This window comes from Ursus maritimus, unplaced genomic scaffold (genome assembly GCF_017311325.1).
Source record: "Ursus maritimus isolate PB19 unplaced genomic scaffold, ASM1731132v1 scaffold_1, whole genome shotgun sequence".
NCBI classification, from domain to species: Eukaryota; Metazoa; Chordata; class Mammalia; order Carnivora; family Ursidae; genus Ursus; species Ursus maritimus.
In genome coordinates, this window is record NW_024423343.1 from 68,803,256 (window position 1) to 68,816,644 (window position 13,389).

General features: G+C 41.8%; 1 protein-coding gene across 7 annotated transcripts in view; it reads left to right on the forward strand.

The window, feature by feature from the left end:
• The window catches only part of RBMS1 (RNA binding motif single stranded interacting protein 1), a 207,908-nt gene that overhangs the window by 153,179 nt on the left and 41,340 nt on the right, over nt 1–13,389 (forward strand). For all 7 annotated transcript variants that reach the window (XM_040644589.1, XM_040644591.1, XM_040644595.1 and 4 more), the window contains exon 3: nt 11,315–11,373. In XM_040644589.1, coding sequence (XP_040500523.1) covers nt 11,315–11,373 — 59 coding nt within the window. The remainder of the gene's footprint in view (nt 1–11,314; nt 11,374–13,389) is intronic.

Here is a 13,389-nt window from a genome sequence, read left to right on the forward strand (position 1 = left end):
ACCTAGGTCTGTTTTATTCAGAGAACTTGAACTTGTTCCTAATCAGAAAACCCAGGTATTTTCATGTGAATAAGCTGAAGCTTTACCTAACTTTATAGGTTGATCCCCCCCCCCTTGGAATTTATATATGACTTATTTTTCCCTGTTAAATATTATAGTGTTGGCTTTGGCCAAGAATTCATTCTAGCCTATTGAATGATGTCATAGTATTAATTTTGACGTCTTACATCCACCATTTCCCCCCGCCCTCCAGCTTTGGAACATGTATGGGTGTAATATGTCTGCTATCAGTCACCTGATTTATGCAAGCGTGTAAGTACTGAAAAAGGGCTGCCAGGACCAGAGGTTTGTGGCCCAACTCTAGAGCCTTTGCTCCATGCTGTGATCACTGACCAACGTCAGCTCAGACGCTTGTTTAACCAGTTACTCACTCATCCAAATCGAATTTCTCTTCCCGGATATCCCCATCTAGCCCATGAGCAAATAATGATTTTTATTTAGCTCAAATCAAAATATACTTTGTAGCATTCCCAAGTAGCCCTGTCTTCCTTAGCACCCCCCCCCCCAAAAAAGAAAAAGAACAAAGCTTGAATGTGCATGCCTTGCTCGTGAGGTCTTTACTCTGGTACTTGTTCTTGTCACAAGTCTCTCTAACCTTCTGTTTACTAATCCACTCGGGAATTTTGCTTCAGATCAGCACGGGCCTTCATTTCTTAAGTCTAGTTTTTTGTTCTTTTAGAGAATCTGAATTACATTTTCCCTTTCCATTAGCACCTCTCCTATTGTGCGAGATTTCTCAAAGCAACCAAGACTGGAAAATTCTTACTAAGTCATGTAAATAGTCCCAGTCTTCATTCACAGCCCCCTTACTTGCAAAGGAGAATGAGAAAGAATATCATCTGGAAAATGCAGTGAATTCCAGCTGTCCTGTGAGTGAGGTATATTACCTTCATTTGGGATATGGTAATTTTGTGAGACTGACACTGAAGTTCTCTTTAGTTCCATTCTTTCACAGACTGATGATTCCTCTCTGATTTTCTTAAATTTTAAGATTATAAACTTTTAGAGCCGAGCTACTGTGTCTCTGGAATGATTGCTAACTTCATCAGCAGAGTCTAAGAAGAGTCTTATTCAGAGGCAAACCAGTAGGAAAACCAGTGTGGGAGAAACCATCGTGCCTTTTCCATCAGATCCACTCTCAGAGCCGCAACCGCAGTCACAAGTGACCCTTGAATGAAATATCTAAGTTTAGAAATATCAACTGTGCTGGCAGGCTATGTTAGCATTCTCTTGCTCATACTGTCTTAAGTGTATTTTTTTTTTAAGCTAGTGATGCACTTATATTGTATCCCCAGATTTCTTAGAGCTAAAATGAGTAAAATAGATATCATTTTCCTTTTCAGTCTGTTCTTCAGACTGGCTTTTCAAGGTCATGGGGCAGTCAGGAGTTATTACTTTCAAAAAGGATGGACTGACTGCATTTGGAAATCAATACACTGGTGCTGTGTTTTGGATCAAAGCCAACATTAGTGTTCATTGTAGGAAATGTCCAATTTGACTCTTGCCTTTTTTGCTTGTGTCAGAATCAAAAGAAATTTCTAGGTAATTTGCACACTCTGTTTTAATAGTTTCAGATAACTCTGTTTTGCTTCAGAGAGCATGTTTACTTTTACTCTCTGTCACGCTGTTCTTGTTTTGAATGAAGCAGTCATTAATGGTTTTCAGTGTTGGAGTTTAATGCACTCAGTTTCTATAGACTCTGACATTGTTCTTTTTAACATAGTGTGTGTGTCTAAAAGATTTCTATTTTGATTTCTTTTAAAAAGAGCAACCAATTTAGAGATACCTGAAAAACAGTCTAGGAACAAAAACTCTTAGGTTTTTGGGTCCCCCCCTTAACATTTTACAGTTTTCTTTCTCGTATTAATTTTTACTTCCATGTTAAACTGTTAAATTACCTTGGTTCCCTCCTTGGTGTTTTTATAAGCTAAATTGGGATAAAATACAAGGCCATGTTCATTTTCCAAGGCAAAATGTAGTATTTCCCTTCTCCCTACTACTGCCAACCTCCCTCCATTCCCCACACCAACACTTCAAGGGGAAAAAAATTCTTGTTACATGTTTATATTTCGTTTATTCAGCCAATATATATGGAGTGGTTTCATTATGCAAATAACCATGCTGAAAAATAACCATGCTGAAAAGTAACCATAAAAATGGTTTTCTCAATACTTTGCAACCTTAGGACCATGTCGAAATCAACGTAAGGAGGTAGTCTAGCTGAGTGCTCTCAAATATTGAGAATTAGAAGTGCCATTATGTGGAGGGGGTGGGGAGGAAAGGATAACACGTGGTAGTTACTGAGTGTCTATTCTGGGTCGAACACTGTGCCAGCCCCTCACCAGTGGTCCTGTGAGCTTAGGTGTTACCATATCGCTGTATGAGCGGGGATACTGAGGCCAGACAGCTCCCCAGAGTCGCAGAGCCGGTCATTGGCCACAGGAGCACTTGAGCATAGGCCTCTCTTGCTGCAGCTCTGTCTTCTTTCTCCTATAACGTTGTCTTCCTTATGATACAGTGAAGTGAAGCGCTGTGTAAGCATGAAGGCGAGTTGTCAAAGCAAAGCAAATATACTACGGGTTTTGGTGGGAGAAGAAGAAAATTTTTTAAATGTTCTATCCTTGTCAGTTCATAAATTCAATTCAGAAATAAAGACTACTTTCTGTAATCAAGGTGCCTTTGTTTTAAAGGTTAGCCATTAATCAGCAGTCGAGACTTTGAGGGATTCTTTTTTATGATAGAAAATCTGCCTGTTACTTGCAAAATTCTGGGTTCCATTTTCAGCGAGTATTATCTTCCTCTGACGTGTTAGTACTTGGGAGCACTCATCTGGGTCTGGCCGCCCGTGACTGCACCCCTGAGTGCTCTGGTGCAGTGACTTGGGGCACAAATATTGTCGTAAGATAATGTAAATGACTCTTTGTGTGCTGTGTGCTCTTAAAAGACCATAAAATACTGTAAAGCTACTTTACCTTGATTGCCGATCATAGTAGACTTGATACTAAACTGTAAGAGCAGATCTGCGTGATAAGTCACAGGCTTCCTAGTGTGCTTTTGATTTAGGAGAGAGGTGTAATGTTTTCATCGAATTTGGCAAAAATGCATTTTAGCCGCTTCTAATGAGGTAGTTTTAATGTTCATTCTCTATGAATTATTTAGTTCAAGCCATATATGCAATAAGTAGCATCAGTTGTTACTTTTGTAGCAATTGTAATAAATCAGGTAAGCCGCCCAGGAAGGTTGAAAAGGAGATTGGCAGGGGGCGCCTGGGTGGCACAGCGGTTAAGCGTCTGCCTTCGGCTCAGGGCGTGATCCCGGTGTTACGGGATCGAGCCCCACATCAGGCTCCTCCACTGTGAGCCTGCTTCTTCCTCTCCCACTCCCCCTGCTTGTGTTCCCTCTCTCGCTGGCTGTCTCTATCCTGTCGAATAAATAAATAAAATCTTTAAAAAAAAAAAAAAAAGAAAGAAAAGAAAAGGAGATTGGCAGGCACGGCTCTAAGCGGAGTCAGAAGAGGATACAAATCTCAAAATCTGGGTGCGAGTCACCAATTTTATTTGTAGTCCGAAGGGGTGTGTTTATCTTAAAATTCCAGCATGGCGAAAAATCAGATATGTAGATGCATCTCTTTTCTCTTGAAAAATGTGATACTTTGTCCAAAGCTCCTGTCGGTTATCCTCCCTCAGCTCATGTGCTGTGGGAGAACCAGCCCGGTGGAGGGAGAGACTCCTTGAGGCAGGTCTGAGCTTCTGCTGAATCATCTCTCATCCTCAGGCTCTAGGTCTGGGACTGGGGCTGAAACTCAATGTCCTTTCCAGGGCAGTGCAGGAGAGGGCGCGGTGGTGGCTCCTTTTCTCCATCTTCTGTGCGTTCACAGAGGTAAGCCACTGGCTTTCCATAGCACCCACTCCGTGGATTCTTCTCCTCAGGTGTCAAGTTAAGCATTTAAGGCTTGTTCAGAGAAGTCCTCTGTCCTCAAACTTTTCTGTCCTGTAAAACCTTCCAGTCATCTCCTCGCTGTCTTCTTCCCTCCATTTTAATTTCTTGACCTTGACTGTTGTTGCTTGAGTACCAAGAGCAAAAAAATAAATAAATAACACTAAAATAAAATGTGGCACACCTCTGTCTGCTAATCCTAGCCATGAGATTTTCATTAATCTTACTAAACTCTTGCTTTCATCATATCACTGTGCAGTTACAAAACCTCCAGCCACATGCTGTTTCTTGACTCCTTTTCCTGGAACTCAGGGCCCTATCGGACCTTTTCAAACTTCCCTACCTTGACTCCCCCAACACAGGTTGCTAATTAGACAGGTTCTTCTGTTTATTGTCCTCTGTAGCTCACCTGAATTTCTGCTTTCCCCAGAGTCTTTCCTGGTCAACTTGACCTTCATCCTATGGTTATGCCTCCTTTATTTCACATTCATCAGATAAGACCTCAGTATTCTTATTTTTTAATACTAAAAATTCCTTACATTCCCCCAAAGATTATCTCCCTCCCCCCATTTGATGACAAGAATGACATCATGTATATTTTTGTAGGCCTTGTATGGTGAAGGGCATGCCAGAGACATGCTGTAAATATTTGTGGGTTGATTTCTTGGTCTGATCTCTTTCTCAGCTGTCCTTGTCTTTCCCGTGTTCCATTCACCTTCCACACCAGGTTTGTTCCTGACCTTTAGGGCTGTAGCAGTTTTTCCTGCCAAGCACTTTACCTCCTTCAAACCCTGGCTCCAATTTCAGCTGCATTAGATGAAGCTTTCCGTTCTGCCCCATGTACCAGAAATCATGTATCCACAAGGGCACCCCCAGCTGTACCACACAAGTGGGAGGGATGGACTGCTAACGAATGTTCAGAGTTAAGCCAAAACAGCTGAAATAAAAAGTGGAATAACTTTCTATACCTTTAATATTTGTGTATCTTAGCAGAATCTTACAGAAACATTTAAAATCTTCAGGGCTAACAAGGTAAAGTCTTACAAAATGTGTTTGGTATTGATTACCTGATTTTAAAATGTCACGTCTTGTGTCTCATCCTTAAATGTTGACCACTTTCTATACCAAGTAAATGAAGAAAACCGACCCGGGTGAATTATTCAAGGTAGTGAAGATTGAGAATAACATGGACAAGTGACTACTACTTTTTTTATTAGCAAAATGAGTGTAATTTGAGACTTTCCTTTCCTTCCCCTGTTCACCCCCTTGTTGGGAGAGCTCAAGCAAAGTTTAGGGAATCGTCTTTTCCTGGGGGGCCGCTGCAAAATAAAGCAGCGAAAAGAGCAAGGTGGAAAATGACATGCACAGTATCATGTCTGTGTGGGTGTGTTTGTGCATACATGTTTTTTCTTTCCCCCTAACAGGTCCAAGATAACAAGAGGAGTTTGGGCGTATAGTCCCCAAATCCATTCCCACCCAATAGATACCTGAGTTGCTCCTTTTAAGCTTTAAACCAGTTGTGCCTCCTCCCCACTAATATATATGCTCTCTTGGGCACCTTATTCCAAATAGAACCATGTTGTCTCCACCCAGAAAGTTCGGGAACTCCCTTCGGAATGTTCTCAGCATCTGTCCTGGAGACCTTGGCAGTTAGAGGCTGCCCTCACCCCCTCAGTCGTTTAGAACTGTGCAGATTCAAGGAGTTGATTTGAGCCTGTGGAACTCTGTGGTTGGTGACCGGTTTCTGCAGCTGTCAGCATGGTTGTCCAAATCAAACTTCCCGTCTCCCATTTTTGCCACTTTCTGTCTGTGCCTCTTGACTAGGTCCCAGACTCTGCTCCCCGGTTTCACATCTGCAAAGTGGGGATAATACCTTACCTCCTCCAGAGGTGGCTGTGAAGATTAAAATAATTGACTTAAATCACTTCAAATAGCGCCTGGTGTAAAGTAAGAGCTGTGGAGATGGAAGCTATTCCTTTTACTATTCTCCTGCATATATTCTAGGTCGTCTTGTCCAGTATCGACGCTGAACTGCTAGTCATCTACCCAGAAGTCATTTCAGTTCCCTGTCCCCCCTTGCTGATGATGGCCCTCTGCATAGGCACAGAAGCTCAAAGGACACATGAGCCCCAGTTGTCCTGCATAGGCAGCTCAGCTATTAAAACACCACCAGTCATCCTGCAGACAGGGGCAATATCCCACTCTTTGTCAAACGGAAAATCGCTTTTTTTGTTTACATTTTAAGTATATACTTCTTCTTACTGTTGTTTTTCACACACTCATTGCTTTTTCAGGTTTAATAATGTTCATAAAATCTTTCAAAACTAACAGCAGCACTGCAGATTTCTCCATGGTGCCTTAAAGGAATTTACAACTGGAATGGCCAATGTTAAAGTAACTTACCAACCATTGTCGCCATCTGTTGGTGGGTGGATTGGACTTCACTTTCCAGAGCCTGGGCTTGTAACTGGGAATGTTCCAAAGCTGCAAGTTCCCTAGTACAGGGTGTTTGTGTGCATGCACGTGTGTGTGTATGTGTGTGTGTACATACACAGGTCGTACACGTGTGTGTTCCTTGTGTATATGCACACTGGACAAAGTCTGAGGATAGGAACCAATGTGTCCTAACATTCATATCCAGGATTTCAGGTGATTTTACTATTTCAACTTACTTTGGGGCACCTAGGTGGCTCAGTTGGTTAAGTGTCTGCCTTCGGCTCAGGTCATGATCCCGGGGTCCTGGGATCGAGCCCCACATCAGGCTCTGTGCTCAGCGGGGAGCCTGCTTCTCCCTCTCCTTCTGCCCCTCCCTATTCATTCTCTCTCTCACTCTCTCTCAAATAAATAAATAAAAATCTTTAAAAAAATATTTCAACTTACTTTTCTGTGTCTTCTAATTACAAATGTGCATTTCTTTTGTAATTAAGGTAAATTAATAAAAAGGTAGAGTTTAGGAGGGACTATGTGAAGAGGCCAGAGAAGAAAATTAAGTTTTATTTACTAAGGACAGACTAAAATTTACTTTGATTTTATATTTCAGCAGATGAAGGAAATCTAAATGGAAATGGGAAAGAAATGACTAAAGCTGTGATATAAACAGAAGAAATTCTGGTAGATTTTAAGCAGAAGGTTTTATCATCCAGGTTCACTTGGGCCAATAGGTTTAAATGTGAGACTTCACTTGTTATCCTCTCCCTTTGAAATTCTAATGATTCTGTAGTCACATCTCTTAATTACTCTTTATCCTTTTGCTTCCTCTGGAGTGGATTATCTGCTCTTAGCAAAGAATAGTATATTCTGGGTAGCCGGTAGCCGGGGTTAGGGTCTGAGCCTTGTTACTTTGAAGCTGGTGAAAATCCCAAGAATCTTCCTATTCACATTTTTCCCCGTAAAATTCTATGGCTTGCTTGCTTCTCTTTGGTGTTGTCCGAGTGTGAATTCTGTCAAGAGGCCTGTTTCTCCCAAACACGTTCCTGTTACTGAATGATTTTGTAAAACAAATTGAACTGCCTGTTGGAATGAGGGCTGGTGAATATCTGGTTGCTTTATGAATTTTTACTCAGATGTCTGATACTCTTGTGGGCACTGGTGATCAACAATAGAATCAGGCTAAATGTGAATCATCTGTAACCCCCCCCCCCTTGCCCCACATTAAATCTTACCGCAAAGAACCAGTAGCAGGAAAGGGTGCCTGCTCTGAAGCCCACTGTGTCTTTTCCTGTTCCTTGAGGCACCATTTGATAGACGGTCATGCCCGTGTTCTAGATCCTTTCTCACGTCATCAGAACTACTTGTTCTGCACTCGGTTCCCACACATGGTGACTGCATCACCCACTGAGAAGCTACCTTAGCCAGGGCCTGAGGGATTGAAAGTGTGACATCTCCCAGTTCAGTTATTTGCGTAAGATACCTCTGGCACTGTGGGAGGTGTAACTGAGTGGACAGCCCAAGAAAGAAGATAGTTTACAATAGGTAACCCCTTCAGTACCCTTCAGATAATTCCATATAAGCAGTCTCCTGACCCCCTGGAGGCCAGGGAGGCCGGTATGGATTAGCTCCACAGACAGTACCTTTCTGAGAAGTCAGTCTTTCAGGCTTAACCCACAAATCACGGTGAAAACCACAATAGAAAGTAAAACTGATAAATTTCAGAAATCTCTTTTCTCCCACACACCGCCCCTCTTCCCTCTTTCAGCCATGAGCCACATGTTTATTTCTTGTGTTTAACACAAACAAAAGCTTTACTTTGGCGTGAGAGTAAGTCTACTCCCTACCTTGATAAGAAGAGGTCTCCCACTTGGTTCCTTCCCTTTCAAACCCTCAGTGTATAAAGGAAACATTGTTTCTCACAATTATTTCATGTATAAATTGCAGTGAGAATTTAAACAAAATTTGTTTAAGCTTTGGGGTTTTAGGAGAGACTTTAGGCTTAAAATTTATACGAGCTTTCATTTTCCCGTTTGCAAAAATGTGAATAATAGCACCTACCTCCTAAGACTGTTGCAAAGTTAATTAAATAAGATCCTGCATACAAAGTCCCTGGCACAGTGCCTAGAACGTAAGTAGGAACTGAGCAAATGTAATCCCTTTTTTGGTTTCTTATAAAATCACAATGGATTTGGGTGAGGAGATTATAGATGGTTCCATGGAAGAGATAATGTTTGAACAGGTTCTTCAAGTTCAAACATGGGTAGAATGGGATAATGATGGGATGAGAGAGAGACACGTTTAAAGTGATGTTTAAGGTACATTAAAGCAGCAGACAAGGTTGGAAGCAGCAGAAGCTGGAGGCAGGGCAAGAACTACTGTGTATTTTTTGCTCGGGTCTCGGCACAGTGAGGGGAAAGGGTGACTATTAGAACCATGTCAGAGACAACTCAGAAGAGTCCCTGACTGCCTGGACTCAGGAATGGCTGAGTCGATGGTGTCCCTGGTGGGAGATCAGGAGTGGGACACTGCTACCGAATGAAAAAAGACAGTGAAGATGTGTTTGGGGTTCTTTGGGGATGGGATTTAGAAAATAGTGGGCATGAGGTAACATTGAATGAGATATTTCAGTATCTTAACATACTAAGATATTTAAGTTGAAAGAGAAAGAGACAAAAACTAAAGTTTGGGGGGAATAACAGACAAACCAACTCAGGGGGCGCCAGGCTGGCTCAGTTGTTAAGCATCTGCCTTTGGCTCAGGTCATGATCCCAGGGTCATGGGATAGAGCCCCACGTTGGGCTTCCTGCTCAACAGGGACCCTGCTTCCCCCCCCCCCCCCCCCCCCACTCTCTCAAGTAAATAAATAAGTAAATAACATCTTTTAAAACAACAACAACAACTCAGGAAGGAGAAACAGGCACCATCAGAAAAGATGCTTTAAATAACACCATAGCTTTGGAGGAATTTCCTAGGAAAAGGAAGGGTTGAGATGAGAGTACTTGGCTGAGGAGGGATAGTAGGAGGCTGAATGGGCGAAGCAGCATGGAAAGAGTGCCCAGAAAAGTGGGATGAGATCTGGGGAGCAAGTTCAGAGCACAGGAGGTGTAGGGTACATGGATGTGGCAGTGTGAAGAGTAATGTCACCGTAGCAAAGAGACCAAAGAGAAAAGAAACCCGCAGAGAGCACAGCATGGATTGAGTGCTGGTGCTATCAGGAGTCTTTTCTCTTTTCCTGCTTCCCGCATCTCCCTTTCCCTCCCATTGTTGGTGTGGTGAGCAGGACCAGAAGGGTAGAAGGCCACCCCTGATCTTCTCTAAATTTCCTTTCTTCTCTTTGGTTTATAAAAGACCCTGAACTCTGTGACCTCAAGCAAAGTCTCTTAATCTCTGTGACTCTCAATCCCCTTATCCTAAATTGGAGTCATACTAACTTTCTTCGTGCCTTTGGAAAGGTATGAGACTGGAATGCAGTCTAAAAGCTTTTCCAGCCAAACTTTTGCAAAGGAGAGAGTGCTGATAAATAATCCAGCATGTAAGTAACCTAGTAGAGAAACGGTTGCTGAAAAGGTGGTCTTTAAACCACTTATTTTCTCTGGTTTTCAGGTTTTTTTAAATTATTACCCTTTTTTGGTAAGCATGGTGACCTGTGTTAATGTTGTAAATACTCAGAATCTCTACAGGGAATTGAAGGTGTTTGTGCAGCATTATGCCTCTTGGATGTAATTGTCATTTCAACCTTAAATTATCTTTACTTTCATGACTGGTTAGCAATCATTTGATTACGTGATTACACAGAGTGAAAATTAACGGGGGAAAAGAGGTGGTTCAAGCCATTTGTTTCTTCTAGATAAATATATTTCAGCTTGTTCAGTGCATAAACTAGAAACCCACAGTATTCAAAAATGCTCTAAAATGCTACACAGATGCTTCATTTCCTAAGCTTTTTAAGACTTCTTCGTCCTCAAGATCAATCATGAGAAAGTAGTATTAGAGAAGAAAACGTGAAATTTTAAAAGTAATTCACAGGAAAGTAAAATTGGGGAATTGACCGTGTAGAAATGAGGACACAGTTTACAGATATGTGAAGTAAGTTATATGCATTTCTCAAAGTCCCAATAATTTTTAAGAATTATTTTTCAAAGGTTTTTTTCCTTAGTTTTTTGAAGACAAACGTAGGCAGCAGTGCTTTAGCTTGGGGTGTGGTCACTAGGAAAGGGTGTAGGATTAGGACGCGTATTTAAGCTACACTGGCACTTCATTTTCAGGGGCCGTGCATTAAAGCTTAATATTCTGGATTTTGTTCCTTCTCCTCGCAACGTCTGTTGTACCTTAAGGAATTCGAACACATTTATGCAAACCCTCCTAGAATTAATGCTTAATCCCTGGTTCATGGTTTTATATTCTTGATTGTTCATGTCATTTCACATATATATGTGTAGCTAGTATTACTGAGTTGAAAGAGGTGTTAATAGTATATTAGTTATATATTTTTATATATTTTTATAAATATAAATAGTTATCAAAGTGTTAGGTAAATTTTATAGCCTTACATTTGGCTCTAAATTCATATACAGTTCCTAGAAGTAGCTTTTTATGGAGCTCATCTCCCCAACCTTTTTTTTTTTTTGGGTCTCAAGACTGTCAGGTAAGTACCTGATTCCTCAAAGGTCCACATCAGACTGTAATCCAAAGATTCAAATAGGAGACCTGGCCAGTCCCCCTTTTTTTTAGTTTAGAATTCTCATTTTCTGTCCCCTAAGTATAGGACATTTTGTACTTGAAAGTTTGCAGATGCTTGAAAAATATGTGTGTTCTCTGGACTTAGACGTTACTAAGGGGTCCTTGATTTTTAACTTCTCCTGGTTTTTTTTTTCTTTTTATCTTTTAGATACGGGAAAATAGTCTCCACGAAGGCAATTTTGGATAAGACGACAAACAAATGCAAAGGTATAGTCCCTTGGTTGCTAATTCACTACATCCCAGTTTGAGGAAAATGATGGACTTGTAAACCTGATCTTTGGTTTCAAAACGACTCCCTCCATGTTATTAAGAACCAGGCCTTCTAGGTCCCCCAGTTCCTGTCTTGCACAATGTCAGCATAGTCCTTTACGTTGTCCCTAGTCGAGTTCTGGCTGGAAACCCTACAGCAGCTAGCAGTTTGCCAGAATTGCAGATCTGACGCCAGTGGAGCTAACGTGCAGGATACTGGTTGGCGTGTAGCCCCTACTTTAAAAGGGAAGTAGAGTTAGAAAATAGCTTTTCTTTCCTGAGCCTGAGGAGATTAGAGCTGCTTACTGAAGACCATTGGACTGTACTAAAGAACTGAAAAGATTACATATTGTGCAAATTGGCTCTATTAATTAGAATAGAGTAGTTTTAAGCAGTACTTAATTACATGTTTCAATACTCCCAATTGTTCTGTGCTGAATGCCTGTTGACAATATTGGCAGCGGGGAGGAGAGAACCATTTCCACTGACCAAATTGTAATAGGGAGGGGAGGTCATACGCCCCTTTGAAATATGCTGCTGCACTAATTTGATGCACTGACCTTCAGTTTTCCATGTAATTAGGATGAGCTCATCCAGCTCCATGAGCTGGAAGAGGAGGCGTCTCCAGGAGGCCGCGCTTGTGCTCCGCGGCGCTGACTTTTAATGATCCAGCATCTTAACAATGGGCATGTGATTTCTAGGAAAGGGGAAGAATGGAGTCAGCTGACTTTGAGTCTAACTACTGACCCCATGAATTGAAATAAGGTTGACAGGAATAGGCAGAGAAGGCAAATCTCCTCATTAATTAGACCCCAGTTTTTCAAGGAGTGGCGTTGGCTTTGGCTTAGCACCCTCTGAGAAAGGCAAAGAATGTCAATGAACCGTATGGTAAGGCCTCGCCTTAGAAGCCAGCCATTTCCTTTAATCGAGACTTGAAGTGGTTCATTGTATTTGTGTCTTCTTCAAAGCTCCTAAATTTAAAGGAGCTATTGTGGCCAATGTCTAAGCCCCTGTTTAAGCAACATGGCACATGAAGACAGTTCTGCCTTGGGACAGGGAATAAAGCAGTGCTTTATGTGGAGAGGTACTCCATAAATATTTTAAATGAATTAAACTAGAGAGCGTCAAACTGTAGACTGCAGTGTTTAGATTTAGTTGCCAAGGTTAGTGTTATTTCACATATTTGTAAATGATTTGAGAAAGCAGGGACACAGAAAAAAAAATCTTTCAGTTTTATAAAGAAAAATGAACTCTTGCAGGCATAAAACAGGAAGCTGATCTCAAACATTTGTTGCAGACTGAGAGAGAAATCACAGTCGGCAAGTGGTTTTATGGCTTTACCCCACCTTTCCTCCCACCCCGCCCCCTGCAGAAAAGAATCTTACGCGGTAGATCAGTGTGTTAAAAATTAGCAAGGCTGCCCCAGTTAAGTGAGGGAGAGGATTCTGAGCCCTCTCTGGCTGAATTGTTCACCACGCCCCTGCGCTGAAAATCCCTACCTATCCTACACTCTTCTCCGATGAGAGCCTGTGCCCTAGAAACCAAAATTCCAAAAATACTCAACACGACATAGAAAAGGTGTAAATAAAATATAGTCATGCAAAATCGGACATACTATCGTCATACAAACCCTTCACGGTTGGAAAGTGTTGAGAGATAAGTGGAGAGATGTGCGGGGCTTGCGGAATAAGGGAAGGAATGATTCAGAACTGATTGTCCATACCGCAGGTCTCCTAGAGACCATCTCTTAAAGTGAGTCGCAGGAGCTCGTGCCTTGTGTGAGGGCAACGGTAGGAACCTTTTAGGGCTCTTTGTCTCACACAGGTTCTCGGGAGTAGACAGATGCCGGCATATGCCGTGGGTGCGTGGGTGGGTGGGTGAGCGAGTGAGGGGACCAAGGGAGCAAAATGGGTTTATAAAATCCTGGAAGCAGAATGAGAGAGCTCTTGAAAAAAAGTAATTTTAGAACAAATG